Source organism: Stenella coeruleoalba (genome assembly GCF_951394435.1).
Source record: "Stenella coeruleoalba genome assembly, chromosome: 20".
Lineage (NCBI taxonomy): Eukaryota > Metazoa > Chordata > Mammalia > Artiodactyla > Delphinidae > Stenella > Stenella coeruleoalba.
Window position 1 is genome coordinate 47,527,294 of NC_137166.1, and position 18,019 is coordinate 47,545,312.

An 18,019-nucleotide genomic window follows, 5' to 3' on the forward strand; every position below is an offset into this window, starting at 1 on the left:
GGAGGAGGAAGAGGGCAGCGGGCTCGGCCGCGCCTTTGTCTGCGCCGTCGTGGGCCGGGAGTCCGGCGCCTTTGTGTGACCCTCGCAGGTGTGCGCGCGGGGGCGGGGAAGGGGACTGGGAGCGGCGGGAGGGGCTCCCTCCTCCGCAACCGGCCCCGCCCTCTGGCCCATTGGCTGGGCGCTGCCGCCCTCTGGCGGGCGCGGAGGGAACAGCTGGTCCGGGAGCGCCGCAGCGCGAAGGGCCAGCCAGCAGCCCCGGGACCGCTTACTTCCCTCCGCCCCAGCCACCTACGGCGCCCGCATTTGCCCCCTGGCAAACCTCTTGCTGCTCCAGGGCAAGGCCAGGACCTGCCGCCGGTCCTACCACTGTCCACGGGTACCGATTCTCCCAGTGGTGGCCCCGGACGCCTCACCTGCGGGCAGATGCACGGTTGGGTTCCCGACTCCCCACAGCCTGCGGAAACCTATCGCGAACGCCTCCTGCTGCCCTGCTTCTTGGCTTCAGCGTTTCTTGGCTCTGGGCCCTTGGGGAGGCCACCTCACTTCTCTGGTCCTCAGTCTTTTTGTCTGTAAAATGGGGCAAATAGTGAGCGCCTCCAGAGATGATGCTTGTTAAATGCGAGGTGCAGGGGGCCTAACATTGGGAAAGCCGCCCTCCCCCCTCCCAAAACTCCTAGCCAGTGTTTTAGTGGCGTTGTTATGGATCCATCTTCTCTCCCAGACCCACATGCCCTGTTCCAGATGTGCTGGCAAGGTGGAGGCGGCACAGGGCTAGGGGCACCTTCTGGGGGCACAGCTGTAGGAGTCAGCTCTTCCAGCCTGCTTGCACTCTACGCCACTACCCGCACTTCCCCAACACACACGCATGATTTGGGGTCCGCTGCCTGCTGGGGTGGGCCTTCGGGCACGGGTATTTTCCCTTCCGAAGGGGGCGGGCCCTGTGGTTTCCTCCCTGGGTGACTTCCGGCGGAGAGGGCTTGGCCCCCAGAGAGGGCGGGGAGATGGCACAGTCGTCCCCCCAGCCCTGCGGGGCAGGCAGCATGGTTCACTCCAGCATGGGGGCTCCAGGTAAGGGGCCCCAGCACTGGCAGCACCGTGGGGCTCGTCCTGCCGGCCGGTTGCGGGCCCGCCCTGCCCCTCCTCTTCAGCTGTCTCCTTTGCCCTTTGACTCTGTACTTCAGCAGCTGCCCCCTCTTCCCATCCTGGGTTCCCACCTCCAGCTTCTCTTTCCCCTCCCCTTTCACATCAGCACGGGGCGGGGCGGGGGGGGGGGCGCCGGGGGGCTTCCGACCTCTTCTCGCCTTCTCTGCTGCCCTGTTCTGAGGGGTCTGGGGGAGGGGATGGAGCCAGGTGTTGGTAGCAAGCTCCTATACAGAGGGCCGGTGGGTAGGCGACATGAGTGATCCTGGGGAGGGGACTGCACAGGGGCTGGAAGGCTGAGTTGCTGGACCTTTGAGTGTGTGCGTCTGTATCTGTGCGTGTGCGCGGTAGTTCCGAGTCTTCTGTGTGCGACTGTCAGGTGTCCCTTGTGTGAGGGGCTCTTGTGTGTGGCATTATGGGGGTAGCCTTGGCAATGCTCCCTTGGTTCACTCCCTCACTTCGTTCGCCTGAGATGTCCCCTCCTCGGGGTGGCCTTCCCTGCCTGCCCCGTCTAAACTGGCAACCAATCCCGCCATTCTGAGTCCCTTCACCCTGCTTTATCTCTTCTTCATGGCACTCATCACTGCCTGAAAATTTATTACATGTTTGTGTGCTCATGAACTGCTTCATCCACCAAGTGTCAGTCGACTGAGTGAACACCGTGCGCCGAGCACCGTACAAAGCGATTTGTATTTTTGGCTCATTTGACATAATGTGTCCATCTCCGTGTGATGATAGTTATTTCTCCGCGGTGCTGATGGGAGAGTTAAGTGAGGTAATAGGTAAATGCTTACCACGGGGCCTGGAACTGGGCAAGCGTCCATACTTCAGGGTGGTTTTGTTTGCGGCCCTCTAGGTCTGACTGTGGGGATGTGTGGGATGTGTCCCGTTTGTGGGTGTCTGTGGGGATGCTTGGTTCGGTGCTTGTCTGTGTGCGTCCGTGTATGCGGGCATCCCTGTGATCTGTCATCGACATGTACTTATTGAGCAGTTCTGTGCTGGATGTTGAAAATAGAGCCGAAAAAAGCAGCTTCAGGTGTGTCCTCCTGGAGTCCCCAGTCCAGGGTGGGGAGACAGACCTGTCACCAGACAGGGAAGGAGGCATAGGCTGAGGGGTCACGGCTGGGACAGGGGAGGCACAGGGGACTGGGGGAGCCCAGGAGACTTGCCCAGTTCAGCCGATAGGCTATCAGGGAGGGCTTCCTGGGAGAGGGCATGTGTGGTCTGAGATTTGAAGGATGAGTGGGTATGAGTAAGGCAAGGGAGGCAAGGAGGGCTGTGAGATGGAAGGAAGGCCACTTGCCAGATGCTGTGTGATTATTTACTGAGGTGATATGTGCAGCTGTGTGTGTGTGTGTGTGTGTGTGTGTGTGTGTGTGTGTGTGTGCGTGCGTGTGCATGTACAGTGTAGACACAGGGACCCAGGGCATCTGTACACGCATGCCGTCTCTTCCCTTTCTGGGGTTGAATGGGGGCTTTGTACGTGTTGGGCGCTGGGTTAAACCCTTTACTTGGGATTTCTCACAGAATTGCCCTGCCTGTGAGGCCTGCCCTGGGTTCCGTGGCATGGACATGAATTAATACATGTGTGACCTTGGGCAGATCACTGCTTGGTCTTGGGCTCTACATCTGTGACCTGAGTTCAGGGGTCCACCTTGGCCATCTCCCAGGAGGAGGTGACTCTGGGAGTGTGAGTACATGCATGTCTGTGTGTGTGTCTATCTGAGTTACCTCTGTGTGTGTGTGTGTGTGTGTGTGCACGTGCGTACACATCTGTGTCTATCTGTATGTCTGGGTATGTGTGTGTGTGTGTGTGAGAGTGTGCGTGTACATCTTGCGTGTGTCTATCTGAGTGACCTGGGTGTCTGTGTGTGTATGCACATCTGTGTCTATCTGTGTGTCTGGGGGTGACTTGGTGTGTGAGTGTGTGTAAGTGCAGGTGTGCCCACACACGTCTGGGTGTGTGTTTTGCATATCTGCCTGTGTCGTTGTGTCTGGGCTTGTGTCTTCATCTGCACACATTCCTGTCTGGGATCTGCGCACACCTGTCCCCGTGTGCGTTCGCGTGGTCTCCGTCCGTGTCCGGGGCCCTGCCTGGCTGTGGCTTCAGTGTCTGTGGCGGCTTTTGTCAGCGCAGCTGTAGGGCCACCTCTCTTGTTGTGTCTGCTGCCTGTATCCCCATCCGTCCCCCTTGACACTCAGAAGTGTTCAATCCCTGGAGGCCGCCCGGGGACAGCTGCGGGGTGTGGGGGTGTGAAATGCGACTCCTGGGGAGGCTGGGCTGGGCCAGTGGGCGAGCAGAGGTTCCCAGCAGTGCAGACCCTGCCCACAGGGGCTCCCAGGCCACAGCCTTGATTAAAGCAGTCTTTGTAGACAGGGGACCCAGGGGACAGGCCAAGCGGGGCCAGGAGGGGTGAGGGGAAGCCCTTGGGCCCTCTATATTTAGCCCCATTTTCGGTAAGTGCTAACGAGAAGCTGGCCCAAGTCTGCTAAAACCGGCTGGGGGAAATGCAGAGGAGAAGTGAAAGTCCGGGGAGGGAGGGGCGAGGAAGGGCGGAGGGGACCCAGTGTCCCAGGCCTGGGGCAGTCGGGCAAGTGAGTGTGAGCCCGGGGCGTGGCCGCCCCTGGTGGGTCTGACCCAAGGATGGTGGGGTTTGAGGGTCCCGGTCGGGCTCTGCATTGCTTTTGCTTGCCTGTTCCTCCAAAAAGTGGCACGCTGCCTGCGATGGGAGAAGGGAGGGGTGACCCGAAGCAACCAGCCAAACTTTCCTTGCGAGTGAACGAGGCTTTGAGGGGGGTCTTCCGAAGGCGCCAGGGGGCTGTAGCAAATTAGAATCACCTGGAAGGGGGCTTAAAAGTTTCTGACGCCTACGTCTCTGTCCCAATGAAATCAGAGTGTCGGGGGAGGGATTAGGCATCAGTGTTTCTCTAGAGTCAAAAGAGAGAGAGAGAGATTGAGAGAGAGAGAGAGAGAGAACCCTGCCTGGGCCAAGGCTGAGACAGCCTCAGCAGGCCCCTTGCCAGGGTCGCCGCGCCCTCGAGAGTCCCCATTAAGACATCACTTAGCTTTGGGTCGCGGTGGAAATGGAGTTCCCTCTTCATTGCTGGTGGGGATGATTTGATGAGACCCTTTTCTTGGGTTGGGCTCTGATGGAGGAGGAGAGGGCAGCAAAAGAGGCCTGGGCGAAGGACAGCTCTGGCCATGCTGTTGGCCCAGCTGAGCGCTGCAGGGGTGCGCGGGCTGTGTGGGAGCTGGGACTAGTGTGGGGCAGGATCCATGAGAATAAGGGAAATGGAGTGGTGGAAATTTCCCCTAAAACCACTTTTTCCTCTGCAGCCAGTATCCCTGCAGAGGGGATGTTACCTTAAATGTTTAGGTTGGAACTGCTTGGGGATGAGGCTGAGGGTCGAAGTGTCAGGTGACAGCAAGGAGAGGAGACTCTTTCATGCTTTTGTTCGTTCCAAAGACACAGTCCCAGACTGTGCAGCCTGGGCCCTAAGGAGACCGCAGTCTGGGGTGGGGGTCACTGTCCAGGCTGTCAGTGTGTGTTAGGGGACAGGGTGACCCCAGACGAGAGAGGCACTGACCGCCTGGGCAGTCAGGGAGGACATCACAGAGGAGGTGACGTGGAGCTGGCGCCTTAAAGAGGAGCAGGAATTTGCTAGTCGAGAAGGAGAGGGTTGCCCCAGGTGGAAGAAGAGCAGAGGCAAAGGCTTGGAGGAGGGAGAGCAGGGCCACCCTTGTTCATTCAACCCACATGTCCCGTTGGGGACCCCAGATGAGTCAGAGCTGCCCCTGAGGGGTTTCTAGCCTGAAGGAGGAGACATTCTGGGGCTCAGATGGCTACAGCCTTTAGGACAGTGACAGGGGGAGATGGAGCCAGGGTGGAGGGAACAGGGGAGAGACCCTCTGCCTGAAGTCATCAGGGGTGGTGACTTCATGGAGGACAGAGCCTGTGCCGGGCCCTGAAGGATGAGTAGGAGATCACCAGGCAGATAGAGTGGGGAACAGCGTTCCAGGCAGAGGGACCAGCCCACGCCAAGGCCTCGGGAAACATTTGTTAAATGGCAGACAGACAGCAGGACAGAGGCAGGAACAAGTAAGAGACAGAGAGAGCTGCAGGGAAGGACGGACGCTCAGCAAACATAACCTGTTCTCTGAGCTGGGTGATGCCGGGGACCCAGCGCTGAGTCAGACCAGGCCTGCCCGCTGGGCTGGTGGGAAAGGACAGGGACGCAGGTGACCACAGCCCTGCGGGCTCGGGGCTAGGACGGCGAGAAGGCACGACCAAGGGAGGCTGCATTAGTTTGCTAGGGCTGCCATAACAAAGTACCCCAGACTGGATGGCTTAAACAACAGAAATTTATTTTCTCAAAATTCTGGAAGCTAGAAGTCCAAGGTCAAGGTGTCAGCAGGGTTGGTTTCTTCTGAGACCTCTCTCCTTGGCTTGAGATGGCCGTCAGCTCCCTGTGTCTTCACACGGTCTTCCCTTTGGGCATGTCCCTGTCTCAATCTCGCCTCAATCTCCTCTTCTTATAAGGACCCCAGTCATATTGGATCAGAGCCCACCCTAAGGGCCCTAAGGGTCTCATTTTAAGTTCATTACCTCTTTAAAGATCCTATCTCCAAAGACAGTCACATTCTGAGGTACTGAGGGTTAGGACTTCAACATAGGAATGTTGGGGGACACAGCTCAGCACATAAGAGAGGCTGAGAATGAGCATGGACTCTCTGGGGTGGAGGTGAGGTCAGAGGCCACCCTGGTCTGTGATCAGGAGGGACGTTCGCTAGCTAGGTGGGGAGTAAAGAACCTGAAGGTCTGGACTCCCCGTCAAGCAGAGGGAGATACCTGGCGTGGCTGAAGAGAAAGTTGCATAAGTGGCAAGAGATGGGCAGCAGAGGGTGACAAGGGTCACACCCTAAAGGCCAGGATGAGGAGCCTGGGCTTTTCTTAGGAGATGGGGAGCCATGATAGGGTTCAGGGCCAGGCGGGGAGCTCCCGTGGCAATGTGGACACTGGCTGGAGAGGGGGGCCGGGGAGGGGGCTGGGGCCTGGCTTTCAGGGATGCTGGGAGGGGTGGGATTTAGGGCCACGTCAGGATTTGTGGTTGCCTGGAGCAGGGCCAAGGTCTGGGAGATCTAGAACCAGGATCAGGCAGGACTCCCACGTCTGATGCACCAGAGTCAGGAGGGGGCCTCATCCCCTGGCTCTCTCAGCATCCTTAGCCACTTGCTGCCCCCTTCCCAGTGCCCAGAAACAGGGCCTGAGCTCCTGTAGCATCTGGGCACCTGCACCCCAACCCTCATAAGCTCATGCCTTAATAGGACTATATGCTGGCTTACTATTTTTATTGTTATTAGCTTAAAATTGTATTTATTTATTTGGTTGCACCGGGTCTTAGTTGCGGCAGGCAGGCTCCTTAGTTGAGGCTGGCTGGCTCCTTAGTTGTAGCACGTGGGCTCCTTTAGTTGCAGCTCAAGGGCTCCTTAGCTGCGGCTTGCCGGCTCCTTAGTTGAAGCACATGGGTTCCTTTAGTTGCAGCTCAAGGGCTCCATAGTTGTGGCTCGCAGACTCCTTAGTTGTGGTTCACAGGCTCCTTAGTTGTGGCATGAGTGTAGGATCTAGTACCCTGGCCAGGGATCGAACTCGGGCCCCCTGCATTGGGAACGTGGAGTCTTAACCACTGCGCCACCAGGGAAGTCCCAACTCAAACTTTTTTTCTTTTTTTGTGAAAACGTACCATACATAAAGTGCTCAAATTTTAAGCGTACAGCTTGATGAATTTGTACATATGGGCAGACCCACATAACCACCAAACAGAACATTTCCAACCCCTTGCAGGCTTTCTCACACGCTCTCCCGGTTAGCACCCCCCAAAAGGTGCCCACTAATCTGACCTTAATCATCTGATGTCATCCTGCCTGTTTCTGAGTTTCACATAATTGGAGTCCTCCTGTCTGTCCACTTTTGTGTCTCACGTCTTTACCCCGGCATCATGTTTGCGAGATTCAGTGTGTGTGATGCAGGAGTTGGTTCTTTTCCCCGGCTGTGGAGTACTTCGTTGTATGGACGTACCGGTGTTGTTGACCCATTCCCGTTAATGGGCCCTTGAGCTATTTCCGGCGGCGGGGGGAGCGGTTATGAAAGCGCAGCTGGGAACACGTGTGCCGGGGGTGGTGATGGTGGGCAGGACGCTCCTTTCTCTTGGATGGGTGCCCGGGAGTGGATGCGCCGGGCCACAGGGAAGGGGCGCCGCTCGGCTTTCCTGAATCGTGCTTGTATTGATTTCCACGCCCACCAGCAGTGTGTGACCTGGCTTTTTAATCGGGAATTTTAAATCCGAGTGGCGTTCCGTGTCGAGTAATTGCAAAATTTCTGGACTTTTTTTTTTTCGGTTGGTGACGCTGTCCCAGCTCTCTCTCTAGCTGGCCTTCTTTGAATATCTTGGATGCAGGCACTCTAGAGTTGGATAGCTCCTTTGATGGGGTGGGGTCTTGGTGGGGATTTGGAGTGAGCTGTAGGGGAGACTTTAGGATCAGAGTCAGGGTCAGGAGTAAGGTCTGAGGCCGAGTTGGGAGTTGAGGTCAGATGAAGGACTCGGGTCGTCTGGACAGGAGTTGGGAATCAGGGTGGGCAAAGAGGATTCAGAACGGGTCGGGCAGAAACCCAGATTTGTGCGGGGGTCTAGGACCAGGAAGGGCTGGGTTCAAGTCGGAGTCAGGGTAAGCTTGGGCTGGGGTGACCGTGAGAGATGAGGTGGTGAACGTCATGACGGGCCCATCAGAGACCGCAGCGATACTGATCAGAAGTGGGAGCCCTGGGACCTCCCTGGTGGCGCAGTGGTTGGGAGTCCGCCTGCCGATGCAGGGGACGCGGGTTCGTGCCCCGGTCCGGGAGGATCCCACATGCCGCGGAGCGGCTGGGCCCGTGAGCCATGGCCGCTGAGCCTGTGTGTCCGGAGCCTGTGCTCCGCAACGGGAGTGGTCACAACAGTGAGAGGCCCACGTACCGCAAAAAAAAAAAAAAAAGAAGTGGGAGCCCTGGAGTCACAAAGACCCAGGTCCGATCAGGGTGCCTCTGCTGCCCCACTGTGTTCTTGGGGAGGTGCCATTCCCCCTGGAGCCTCAGTTTCCTCCTCTGTAAAATGGGGGTAATCTTAGCACCAACTGCCGGCATGAGCTCTGAATCATACTTGGCGCTGTGCTTGTCCCTGGTAACACTCACCTTCCCGTGACCAGCATCAGGGAGCTGTGAGGACGGGGGTTTGTCTCCATTGCTTTGTGTCCCCTGCTTGCCACTCCCCTCGGCCACCTTCTTTCATTTCCTCTGCCCGCGGAACTATAGGGTGGGATTGCGTCTGTAGGGGCAGGGACTGTAGGTTGGATTGGGGTGTGCAGCTGCAATTCAAGGCTGAAGTCCCAGGTAAGGTCTAAGATTAGGTTTGAGGACAAGGTCGGGGCAGAAGCGGATGGGGTCGGGGTCACAAAGATCAGAGTGGGGCCACCTGTGTGCTGAGTACCTGAAGGGGAGGCCGGTGGGAGTGGGATATGGACAGGAAAGTGGTGGGCCGGGGAGGGGGCCAGAGGGCGGCTGAATCACAGCCGGAGATCTGACAACTCGTTCCTTTGGGGATGCTGCAGTCCCCTAACACCTCCCAGGCCCTACTCAGAGTGGAAAACATGCCTCACCGAAACCTGGTGAGGCAGGATGGGCGCCTGGGCGGCAGCCTGAGAGGAAGCCTAGGGCTGACTCGCTGCTCTGGAGTGTCACCAGCCTCCCCCTGGGCGGCCAGAGCTTTGTCAGGACCAACGGCCAACCTCTACCCTCCCACCCTGCCCCAGGGTCTCACGGGGGCTCGGGGGCTGACCCTCCCTGTGCCACCTCCTGGAGGGGTGAAGGGGATCCCCAGGGCCCGAAGGCCCCTCACCTGTCCTGCCGGAGGAGAGCAGAGGCTCAGAGCAGAGGGCATGTCTCCCGGAAAGAGACACTTGCAAGGCAGCAGGGGGTGTGGGAGTATTTGGGGAGAGGCTGGGGTGGTGCCGGAGGAGGGGCCCCAGAGCTCTTCAGGCTTCTGCACCCTCACCCCACTTGCATCCCTCCTCTGTCCCCAGAAATAAGAATGTCTAAGCCCTTGGAGGCCGAGAAGCAAGGTCTGGACTCCCCGTCAGAGCACACAGGTGAGTGGGGAAGGGGGCAGGGAGGGCAGAGGTCACCACGGGCGGAGGGCAGGTGCGCCGGGGGAGTTTTGGGGGTGGCTCGTGACAACTCACTCTGTCCCTCTCCTTGCAGACACGGAAAGAAATGGACCAGACACTAACCATCAGGTCAGGAGGGATGGATGTGAAGGAGGGTGGGGAGGGGGAGGGGGGAGAAGGGAGCAGAGGGGAGCTCTGTGGGGGAGGGCAGGGTGTCAGAAGCTGCTTCATCTCACTGTTCCCATCTCCCACCCCAACTCACTCTTTGCAGAACCCCCAGAATAAGACCTCCCCGTTCTCTGTGTCCCCGACTGGCCCCAGCACCAAGGTAAGCACCTGTCAGGGCAGCCAGGGCAGGGGGAGAGGTGTCCTGCGATGGGCCGGGTTTGGCATTTGGGAGAGGGTCGCAGATGCCTGCCGAGGGCCCAGGGCCTGGTACCTCAGTGACGGGACTCCTCCCGCCGCCCCTTCTCACCCTCGGGCTCCCGCCCCAGGCCTGTGACTCACCAGGGCTCCTTCCCCTTCCCTGGGGGAGTGGGGGTGGCCAGGGAAATCCCCCCCAGAGCCCCAGGGCGATGAACAACAGGAAGCTGAGGGCCCCGCCCCCATCCCAACGTCCCTGACCGAACAGGGGCCGGCCCCGCCCCCCATCCCCCCCAGTACACACTCAGGGGCCAGCGGAGGACTGGGGAGTGGGGAGGGGAGGGCAGGCCCAGTGAGGATGCTGGAGGAGAGGACGATGGGGAGGCCGGAAGTGACCACGTAGAGCAAATGCCAGATCCAGATGGGGCCCTGCTCCTGGGTACTGCTGGGCTGCCTGGGGTGTCTGGGGCCCAGGTCTCCACCCTCCAGTCTGGCGGGGGCAGCCGGCAGGTCCAGAGGCCTGAAGATGGCGCAGAGGGCAGGGACGGAGGAGGGGGCACGGGCAGGACTCCTGACCCTGACCAAAGGTGGCAGAAGGATGGGGCGGGGGCACCAGGAACTGCTCTGTGACCATGGGAGAATCACTCCCCCACTCTGGGCTTCTCGGTTTCCTCTTCTCTAACATGGGAAATGGGGGTGGGGGTGGAGAGGGGAGTCTCTGAGGTCCCTTCCGTGGCTGGTGTGCCTTGATCTGCTTGGTGGGCAGGTGTCTTGTTCTGAGGGCGCTGGACGGGACCTGGGGAGAAGGGCTCTGACTCTGACCGTCTTCCCTCTGATCTCAGGCTGGGCTCTGGCCATAGCCCTTGGAGCCGAGGGCATCCATCACCCACACCCCCAGCACCAGCCCTCCCTGCGCTGAATCTTTGCAGCCTCTCCTTGCTCCACAGCAGCCCTGCTTCTCGCCTAGGAGACTAGTGGGGCCCAAGGAAGAAAGGGTTCTCGCTCCCCTTCCCCAGCCTGGGCCTGCTTCCCGGGGAAAGCCTGAGGCAGAGCGCGCAGCAGCGGCCTCTGACTCTGGGTCTCCATCCACAGCTGGTCACCCACCGCTCCTGGCCTTTGCTGTTCCACCTCACTGCAGCTCTTCTGTGTCAGTCTTTCCCTAATTGCAGTGATTCATGTGCTTCCATCATGATTTCAGACAAATGCACACACCACCGCGTTCAATTATTTACATCATAGTTTTGTTAAATTGGCTCAATTAAAAAAAAAATTTTATTATGGAAAGTGTGAAGCAGATACAAAAGTAGAAGGAAGACCATAGCGAAAACAAACCTCCAGGTACCTGTCAATCGGCCTCAACAATTATCAACTCATGAGCTGTCTTGCTTTTTCAGCAGCTGAAATAAAACGTTTTTTTAAATGGAAATTTCATGAATGGAAAACCAGAATCACTTGCCATGGAAATAAATACAATGATTATTAAAATGTACCCAGAGACTCTTGCCTACTGTCGGGTATAAGCCTGAGACCGGTTCTCTGTTTGTTAAAAGGGGCGATTAGCCAGGGCTGGAAGGTGTTAGAGACGTCCTAGAACCTAATGGAGGCTTAAAGGAGAGAGAAGGGAAGAGCCATGAGAAGGATAGTGTTCTCACCATGGCACGCAATGTTGGTTTTTTTTTTGTTTGTTTTTTTTTTTTTGCGGTACACGGGCCTCTCACTGTTGTGGCCTCTCCCGTTGCGGAGCACAGGCTCCGGATGCGCAGGCTCAGCAGCCATGGCTCACGGGCCCAGCCGCGCCGCGGCATGTGGGATCTTCCCGGACCGGGGCACGAACCCGTGTCCCCTGCATCGGCAGGTGGACTCTCAACCACTGCGCCACCAGGGAAGCCCACAATGTTGGTTTTTTAAAAACTTTTAATTAAAATATGACATACACTTAGATCCTCAGTGTCCAGCTCTGTGGATTTTCACAAATTGGACACCTGTGTCACCAGCACCAGATCAAGAAACATAACATGATCAGACTTCCAGAAAGCCCTTCATTTCCCCTCCAGGGCAGCCACTGCTCTGACTTCTAGTATCTACTGTTGTTTCACGCTGCATCCCTGTACGCCTTAGACTTTCTGACACTTGTATCCCGTCCCTTGGGGCATGCCACTCACCCTCTGTTATTTGGCCCTTTCCCAGGCCTCTGTCTGTCTGTCTCAGTCTGTATGGCAAACGCCACGCTCGCTTCTGCCAAGTCACTGTGTTGCCTTACACAAGATGCTTTCCCTCTCTGGATCTCCTTTTGCAAAACACTGTTGGGACACTGGGCTGAAGGATGATCCCTCATGTCCCCTCTGGGCCTGAGAGTGTGCGACTCATCAAGCCACACCTCCCACCCCATGTGTCTTTCACCAGCAGACCTCTCAGGCATAGGCCACCATTGTCTGGCATTTTCAGGTAGGAGAGGAAGGAGGCTGGGACCCCTCTAAGCTGGTCTGTCCTACGTGGTGGACGCGAGATGCATCTGTATCCTCCACAGAGAGAGGAGGAGGGGCTCAGCGGACTCTGGGGTGGAGGCTGAGACCTGGCAGCACCTGGGCCACATCTGGCCTGCAGACATCCTTTGCTGTCCTGCAGCATTTTTGCTTTGGTTTTTTTGCCGGCAGAAGCAGGGTGGGGCTGGGCAGGCCTCCCCTTCCGGCAGGCGGGCGTACTCTTTTCAGCCCACTCCGTCCACACTTGCCCAAATCACCCATTCGTGCTGTCTGCCTGCTCCTTAGGCTTTGAATTCATGACCCATATTCTAAGGCGGTGATTTTTATTTCATACCCTAATCCTCTTTCTTCCAATAAAGTCTTACTCCACGGGACAGATAAGAGGTGCACCTCTGGCTGAAGCAGATGAGGGGTGTGGCACACAGGACCCCCTTCTTTGATGTCCCGGGACCCCTACTGGCATCCTTTCCCATTTTAAAAGATGGCAAACTGACCCCCAGGAGGGTACAAGCGCTCTCCAAGGGTGACCCCCTCCTGTCGGGAGTTCGGGTGCAGAGGGTGTGTTAGCCTTTTCTGACTGATGCGGAAACTGAGGCCAGAAAGGTGGCCCGAGGTCCCCGCGGGCCACTGCAGGCCCGGCCTCCGCACCCCAGTCTTCTCCCTTGGGGGCGCGGGGCTGCCGTTGCCACACACGTGCCCTCTCTTTGGTTCACAGGTGGGCATTCTCTCTGGCCTCCACTTAACATTCTGGGGTCCCGGACCCTGCCTCTCTCCCCCCCAGATCAAGGCTGAAGACCCCAGCAGTGACTCAGCCCCAGCGGCACCCCTGCCCCCCCAGCCGGTTCAGCCGCATCTGCCCCAGGCCCAACTCATGTTGACGGGCAGCCAGCTAGCCGGGGTAAGTACCTGGGGTGCACGGGGGCAGGGACAGGCCAGCCCCCTCCCGTCTGTTACAGGACTGGTGGCCACGGCCACGGCCACTCTCTCAACGCCTGCCTCTCGCCCTCCTCTGTCCTCCTGGAAGACCTGCCCCCTAACCCGCTTGGCTCAGGCGCTAACCCCTGTCTGCTTTCTCTGCTCCCCCCACGCCCCTCCTCCGGCCCCTGCCGCCCCGCCCCCGCCCCGCCCCGCCCACAGCTCACGGCGCTGATGCCCGCCCAGCAGCAGCTCCTCCTGCAGCAAGCGCAGGCCCAGCTCCTGGCCGCCGCGGCCGCCGCCGCCTCCTCCTCCTCCTCCTCCTCTTCCTCCTCCTCCTCGACCTCGCAGCCCCCAGCCTCCTCCGGGGGAGGCGACCTGCCGCCACCACAGCCTGCCAGCCAGCCCCCCGGGACCCCACAGCTCACCCTGTCCCAACCCATCCAGCTCACAGCACAGGTAAGGGCAGCCCCGGGGAGCACACGCCCTCCAGTGGAGGCCCCGCGGAAGCCGAGCCGGTGCAGGGGGCTGGCCGGTCCACGCGGACCATTCTGACCACAGCGCTGGGCCAGGCGGTCCTCGGCAACCCCAGGAAGCCTCGGGAGATGCTGCCACCCATCTCTCAGAGGGGTAAAGCGAGGCTCAGGGGGAGGACACCCTCCACGCGATGGGCGCGCCTGACTCTCTGCATTCTGTGCATCTCGCTGAGGGTCCGCCGCCACCTGGGAGGCTGACACATTATCCTCAGTTTACAGCAGAGGAAACCAGGGGTCACCTCCATGCACAGGACCTGTGTGGCTACAAAAGAAAGGCTGAGAATCAGAATCGGTGCCCCACATCGAGTGCCCTGGCTCATCCAGCGAGACGCTCTTTCAGAAAGGGGCCTGTGGTCTGTGAGTTAGGAAACACTGAATTCTCTCTCCCCATTCCGGAGACTTCTGGTCTACGTGGAATCATGCATGAGTGGCTATATTAGCTTCCAGGGCTGCCATAACAAAGTATCACAAACTGGGTGGCTTCAAACAACAGAAATGTATCATCTCAGACCAGAAGTCCAAAATCAAGGTGTCAGCAGAGCTGGGGTCTCTCTCAAGGCCCTACGGGAGAATCCCTCTTTGCCTCTTCTCGCTTCTGGTGGTGCAGGAAACCGTTGGCTTTCTTGTAGATGGATGACTCCCGTCTCTGCCTCTGCCGTCATGTGGCCATCTTTTCTCTGAGTGTGTCTGTCTCTGTGTCCAAATTTCCCCTTCTTATCAGGACACCAGTCATTGGATTAGGGTCCACCCTAATGACCTCCTTTTAACTTGATTACATCTGCAAAGACCTCGTTTCCAAACAAGGTCATATTTTTAGGCACCAGGGGTTAGAACTCCTACCATTTCTTTCTTTTTTTTTTTTTTTTTTAATGGCCGCACCTTGCGGCATGTGGGATCTTAGCTCCCCGACAAGGGATCGAACCCATGCCCCCTGCAGTGGAAGCATGGAGTCTTAGCCGCTGGACCACCAGGGAAGTCCCCTACCATATCTTTTTAGGGGACACAATTCAACCATGATATTGGCCAACAGACTTCCCATAAGGATGGTTGGCGGGAGCAGAGTAGAGGCTGGGCAGGCCTCCTCTTCCGACAGGCTGCTTTTTCCAGCCCACCCCTTCCTTCCACCCCTGCCATGTCACCCATTTGTGCTGTTAACCTGGTTTCCATAGAGCGTTTGAGTCTGTGGCCCGTGTTCCAGCGCGGTGAAGGGCCTGGCAAGTCCTAGAGCGAGGGATTGGCCTATGCTGTCTACACCAGGGAGCTGTCCAGCACCCGCGAGGCTGTTCCCTTGGCGGCGGTCGGCCTTCGATGGGCCCGTTCCACTGCTGACCAGCACTCCCATTTGGGGCTGTCCGTAACACTGAGTGCGTCTCTGTCTCCTTAGAGCTTCCTGCCGCTGGGCCTGGCTCTGCAGAAACGCAGAGCAATCTGGCCTCGCTGCTTTGCAGCGACTCTTCCAAACAGATCCTCCCAATGCCTGGCTTGCCACCGTTGCCATAGGTAGTCTGTCGGGTGCTGCCTTTGTACCAGGCACTATGCTAACGTGACCTCCCTGAATCCACAAATCCTCGTCCTGGCCAAGGCGCCGGTGGGGGGTGGGGGGAGGAGCGGGCGTGCCGGGGAGGCAAAGTGACTTGCCTGCCCCAGGTCACACCGTGAGCTCAAGTGGCAGAGCCAGCCTGGAAGCCAGGCCTGGGAGTCCAGGGCTCTAACCACGTGGTCTGGGGCTGCTGCCTCTAACTGGCACCCCTCCCACCCCGGCCACCAGAGACCCCAGCAGCCGGTGATCTGTTTGCTTTGTAGCACACACGGCGCTTCACTGAGCAAGGTGGAGGCTCAGGGCTCCTCCAGTCTTGGTGTTCCTGCGCCTGTTCTCCTTTCTACCTGGAAGTCAGCCCCCTCCCTTTACCTGGAGAGCTCCTCTCCATCCTTTAAGCCCTAGCTTGGGAGCCTGCACCTCCAGGAAGTCTTCCATGATTTCCCTCCCTCCAGCTGCTTTGATTTCCTGCCTCCTGTCTCCTCTGGGGGCCCCCAGCCCATTGCCTCTCCTTCTGCCACAGCCCTGATCACCCAGGGAGGGAGGAGGGACGGGGCAGCCTAGCGCAGACCCAGCCAGGCCCTCAGCCCCTGTGACCAGCAGGCACTCCTGTTCATACACCCCCCCAGAACCACCTCTTCCGGACCCCCTACGGCCACCAGCAGCAGAAGGCCGACCCTCTGCCACCTGTAACCTGCCCAGGCCCTGATTCTCAAGGTCCCCTCGAATCCCTCCTACCCAGCCCTTTCCTCTCTCTCCTCCTGCCCCAGCTTCCCTCAGCTCTGATCTCCATCTGTCTCCTGCAAGTGCAAAGCTGGGCTGAAGTTGTTTTCTGGGAGTTCTGTCACCCTGTGATCTCACTTCCCCAACAGACCAATGTTTATCCCGTACAGCCCATGAGCCGGTCACCATACCGTGCCCAAGCCGGGGTGGGGACCACCGTCCTTCTGCCCTCGCTGCCCGCTGCAGCCGCAGCCGGCCTCGGCCCCGGGCTTGACCCTCTCCCCAGCCTGTGTCGCGTGCCTGCCAGTGCAACTGCCTGTGCCTGCCCAGCTCTGTCCTGCCCTCGTTTCGCAGACACTTCCCGCCTCCTGGATCAGGCCCTGGTGGGAAGCAGGCATGACTCAGACCCAGCCTTGTCCCCAGAGGGGCTCCCTGTCTTGTAGGGAAACAGACACACCAATGAGCCACTAAGAAATGCTTTACTTGAAAAATATTCCGAAAGTCAAAAAGCATCCATAACCCTATCACTTTAAAATTACATAAAGTACGAAGGGAAAGTCCCCCTTCTGTCCTTCTATTGCCAACTTCCAAAGGAATGCCGGTCAGTTTGGCAGGAACCTTCCCTGCATTTCCCTAGCCTGTACAGAAGGGACAGTTATAATACAATTTTACCACTGACTTTTTTTTTTTTTTTTTTGGCTGCGCCTCTTGCCTTGTGGGATCGTAGTTCCCTGACCGGGGATCGAACCCGGGCCCTCGGCAGTGAAAGCACAGAGTCCTAACCACTGGACCACCGGGGAAGTCCCTATAATACAGGTTTACAATTTGTGTGTCCAGCACTCAACTCAGCATGATGCTTTCTACCGAGGGGGCCACACAGACGTTTACTGAAGCAATGAGGGATGTTTTGCTGCAGCTTTTCAATCAGGGGTAGGGAAGACATCTCTCCAGGGGAGTAATTCAGAATGCCTGGGGTAGGGTAGGCATTGACTGAACATTTACATTAACTGTTAAAACATCATTTTGTATTTGGAGAGCGGCGGCGGTGGGGGCGGGGAGGAACGTCCCTATTTTCGTACTAAGACCATGGCAAATAAAGCTTGAGAAGAGCTTTCAGGGGGTAGGACCTAGTGAAGAAGGGTTTCGCAGAGAAACCTGCTGGATGTGGTGGGGGATGCGGGAAAAGAAAGGGGTCTGTGTCTGAGGGAGTCAGGGAAGGCTTCCTGGAGGAGGTGGTATCTGAACCGAGGCAGGAAACAAGTAGGAGTTTACCAGGTGGATGAGCTGGGGAAAGGGTTCCAGGCGTGGGACTGGTGAAGGCAAAGCGAGAAAGCAGGGCAGCCTTGGGGAGGTGAGGAGTGGGAGGCAGCAAAGGATGAGCCAGGAGCGGGTGTCAGTGGGGCCACAGCCACACTCTAGGCAGCTGAAGAGGAAAAGGGACTGTTTGGCTCAAATCACAGAAAAGGCCCAGCCTGGAACATCAGGCCTGGCCCCAGGGATCTGTCTCCCTTTTCATTCTGGGTCGGGCATAATGGGTACCAGCACTTCAAGACTTGCAGCCACCCCACCCAGAGAGAAGAAACACACCCAGTGGCCAGGTTTGAGTCGTTGCTCCCAGCTCCCGGGAGGGTGGGGTCAGCCCCACCTGGACTGCGTGACCTGAGAGTGGGGGAGGGCAGGTCCCCAAGAGGAGGAGATGGGTCCTGCTGCTGGAGCAGGGGCGGGGGATGCCAGGTCAGCTCAGCCGCCCACCTGGCACCACAGGCCCCAGAGTCCAGGAGCTGGGCCGGTCCAGAGGCATGCCAGTCACTCCAGGACTCCTGGGTTGGGATCTGCTGTTGCTCGTCTGTCCTGGAATTTTAGCATGAGGTAGCATGGAATGTAATGTGCAATTGGCAGGTAGGTGTTTTCTTCTCCCTGTTGAATGGTTCTCTGCTCCACGGTGTTCTGCCCCAGTCGCCAGGACCTCGTGGGCTCCATGTGGCAGGGCCAACCTCTGGGGGACGGGGGGACGTAGCAGATCCGACGCTAGAGACAGGCTACCTCTGTCCACCCCCCACCTCCAACCTTTAGAGCTTCCCCTAGTGGAGGGACTGGAATAATCATAGTCATTTGTTCATTCAAC

General features: G+C 58.2%; 1 protein-coding gene across 3 annotated transcripts in view; it reads left to right on the forward strand.

The window, feature by feature from the left end:
- The first annotated feature begins 888 nt into the window (after nt 1–888).
- POU2F2 (POU class 2 homeobox 2) overlaps nt 889–18,019 on the forward strand; it is a 31,295-nt gene continuing 14,164 nt past the window's right edge. For 2 of the 3 annotated variants that reach the window (XM_079908131.1, XM_079908132.1), the window contains exons 1-5: nt 889–1,068; nt 9,254–9,319; nt 9,432–9,466; nt 9,609–9,665; nt 12,965–13,081. In XM_079908131.1, the coding sequence (XP_079764257.1) occupies nt 1,002–1,068; nt 9,254–9,319; nt 9,432–9,466; nt 9,609–9,665; nt 12,965–13,081 (342 nt within the window). In that variant the 5' untranslated portion in view covers nt 889–1,001. Of the gene's footprint in view, nt 1,069–9,253; nt 9,320–9,431; nt 9,467–9,608; nt 9,666–12,964; nt 13,082–13,320; nt 13,558–18,019 lie in introns of all 3 variants that reach the window. The other variant, XM_079908130.1, reaches the window with a different exon arrangement.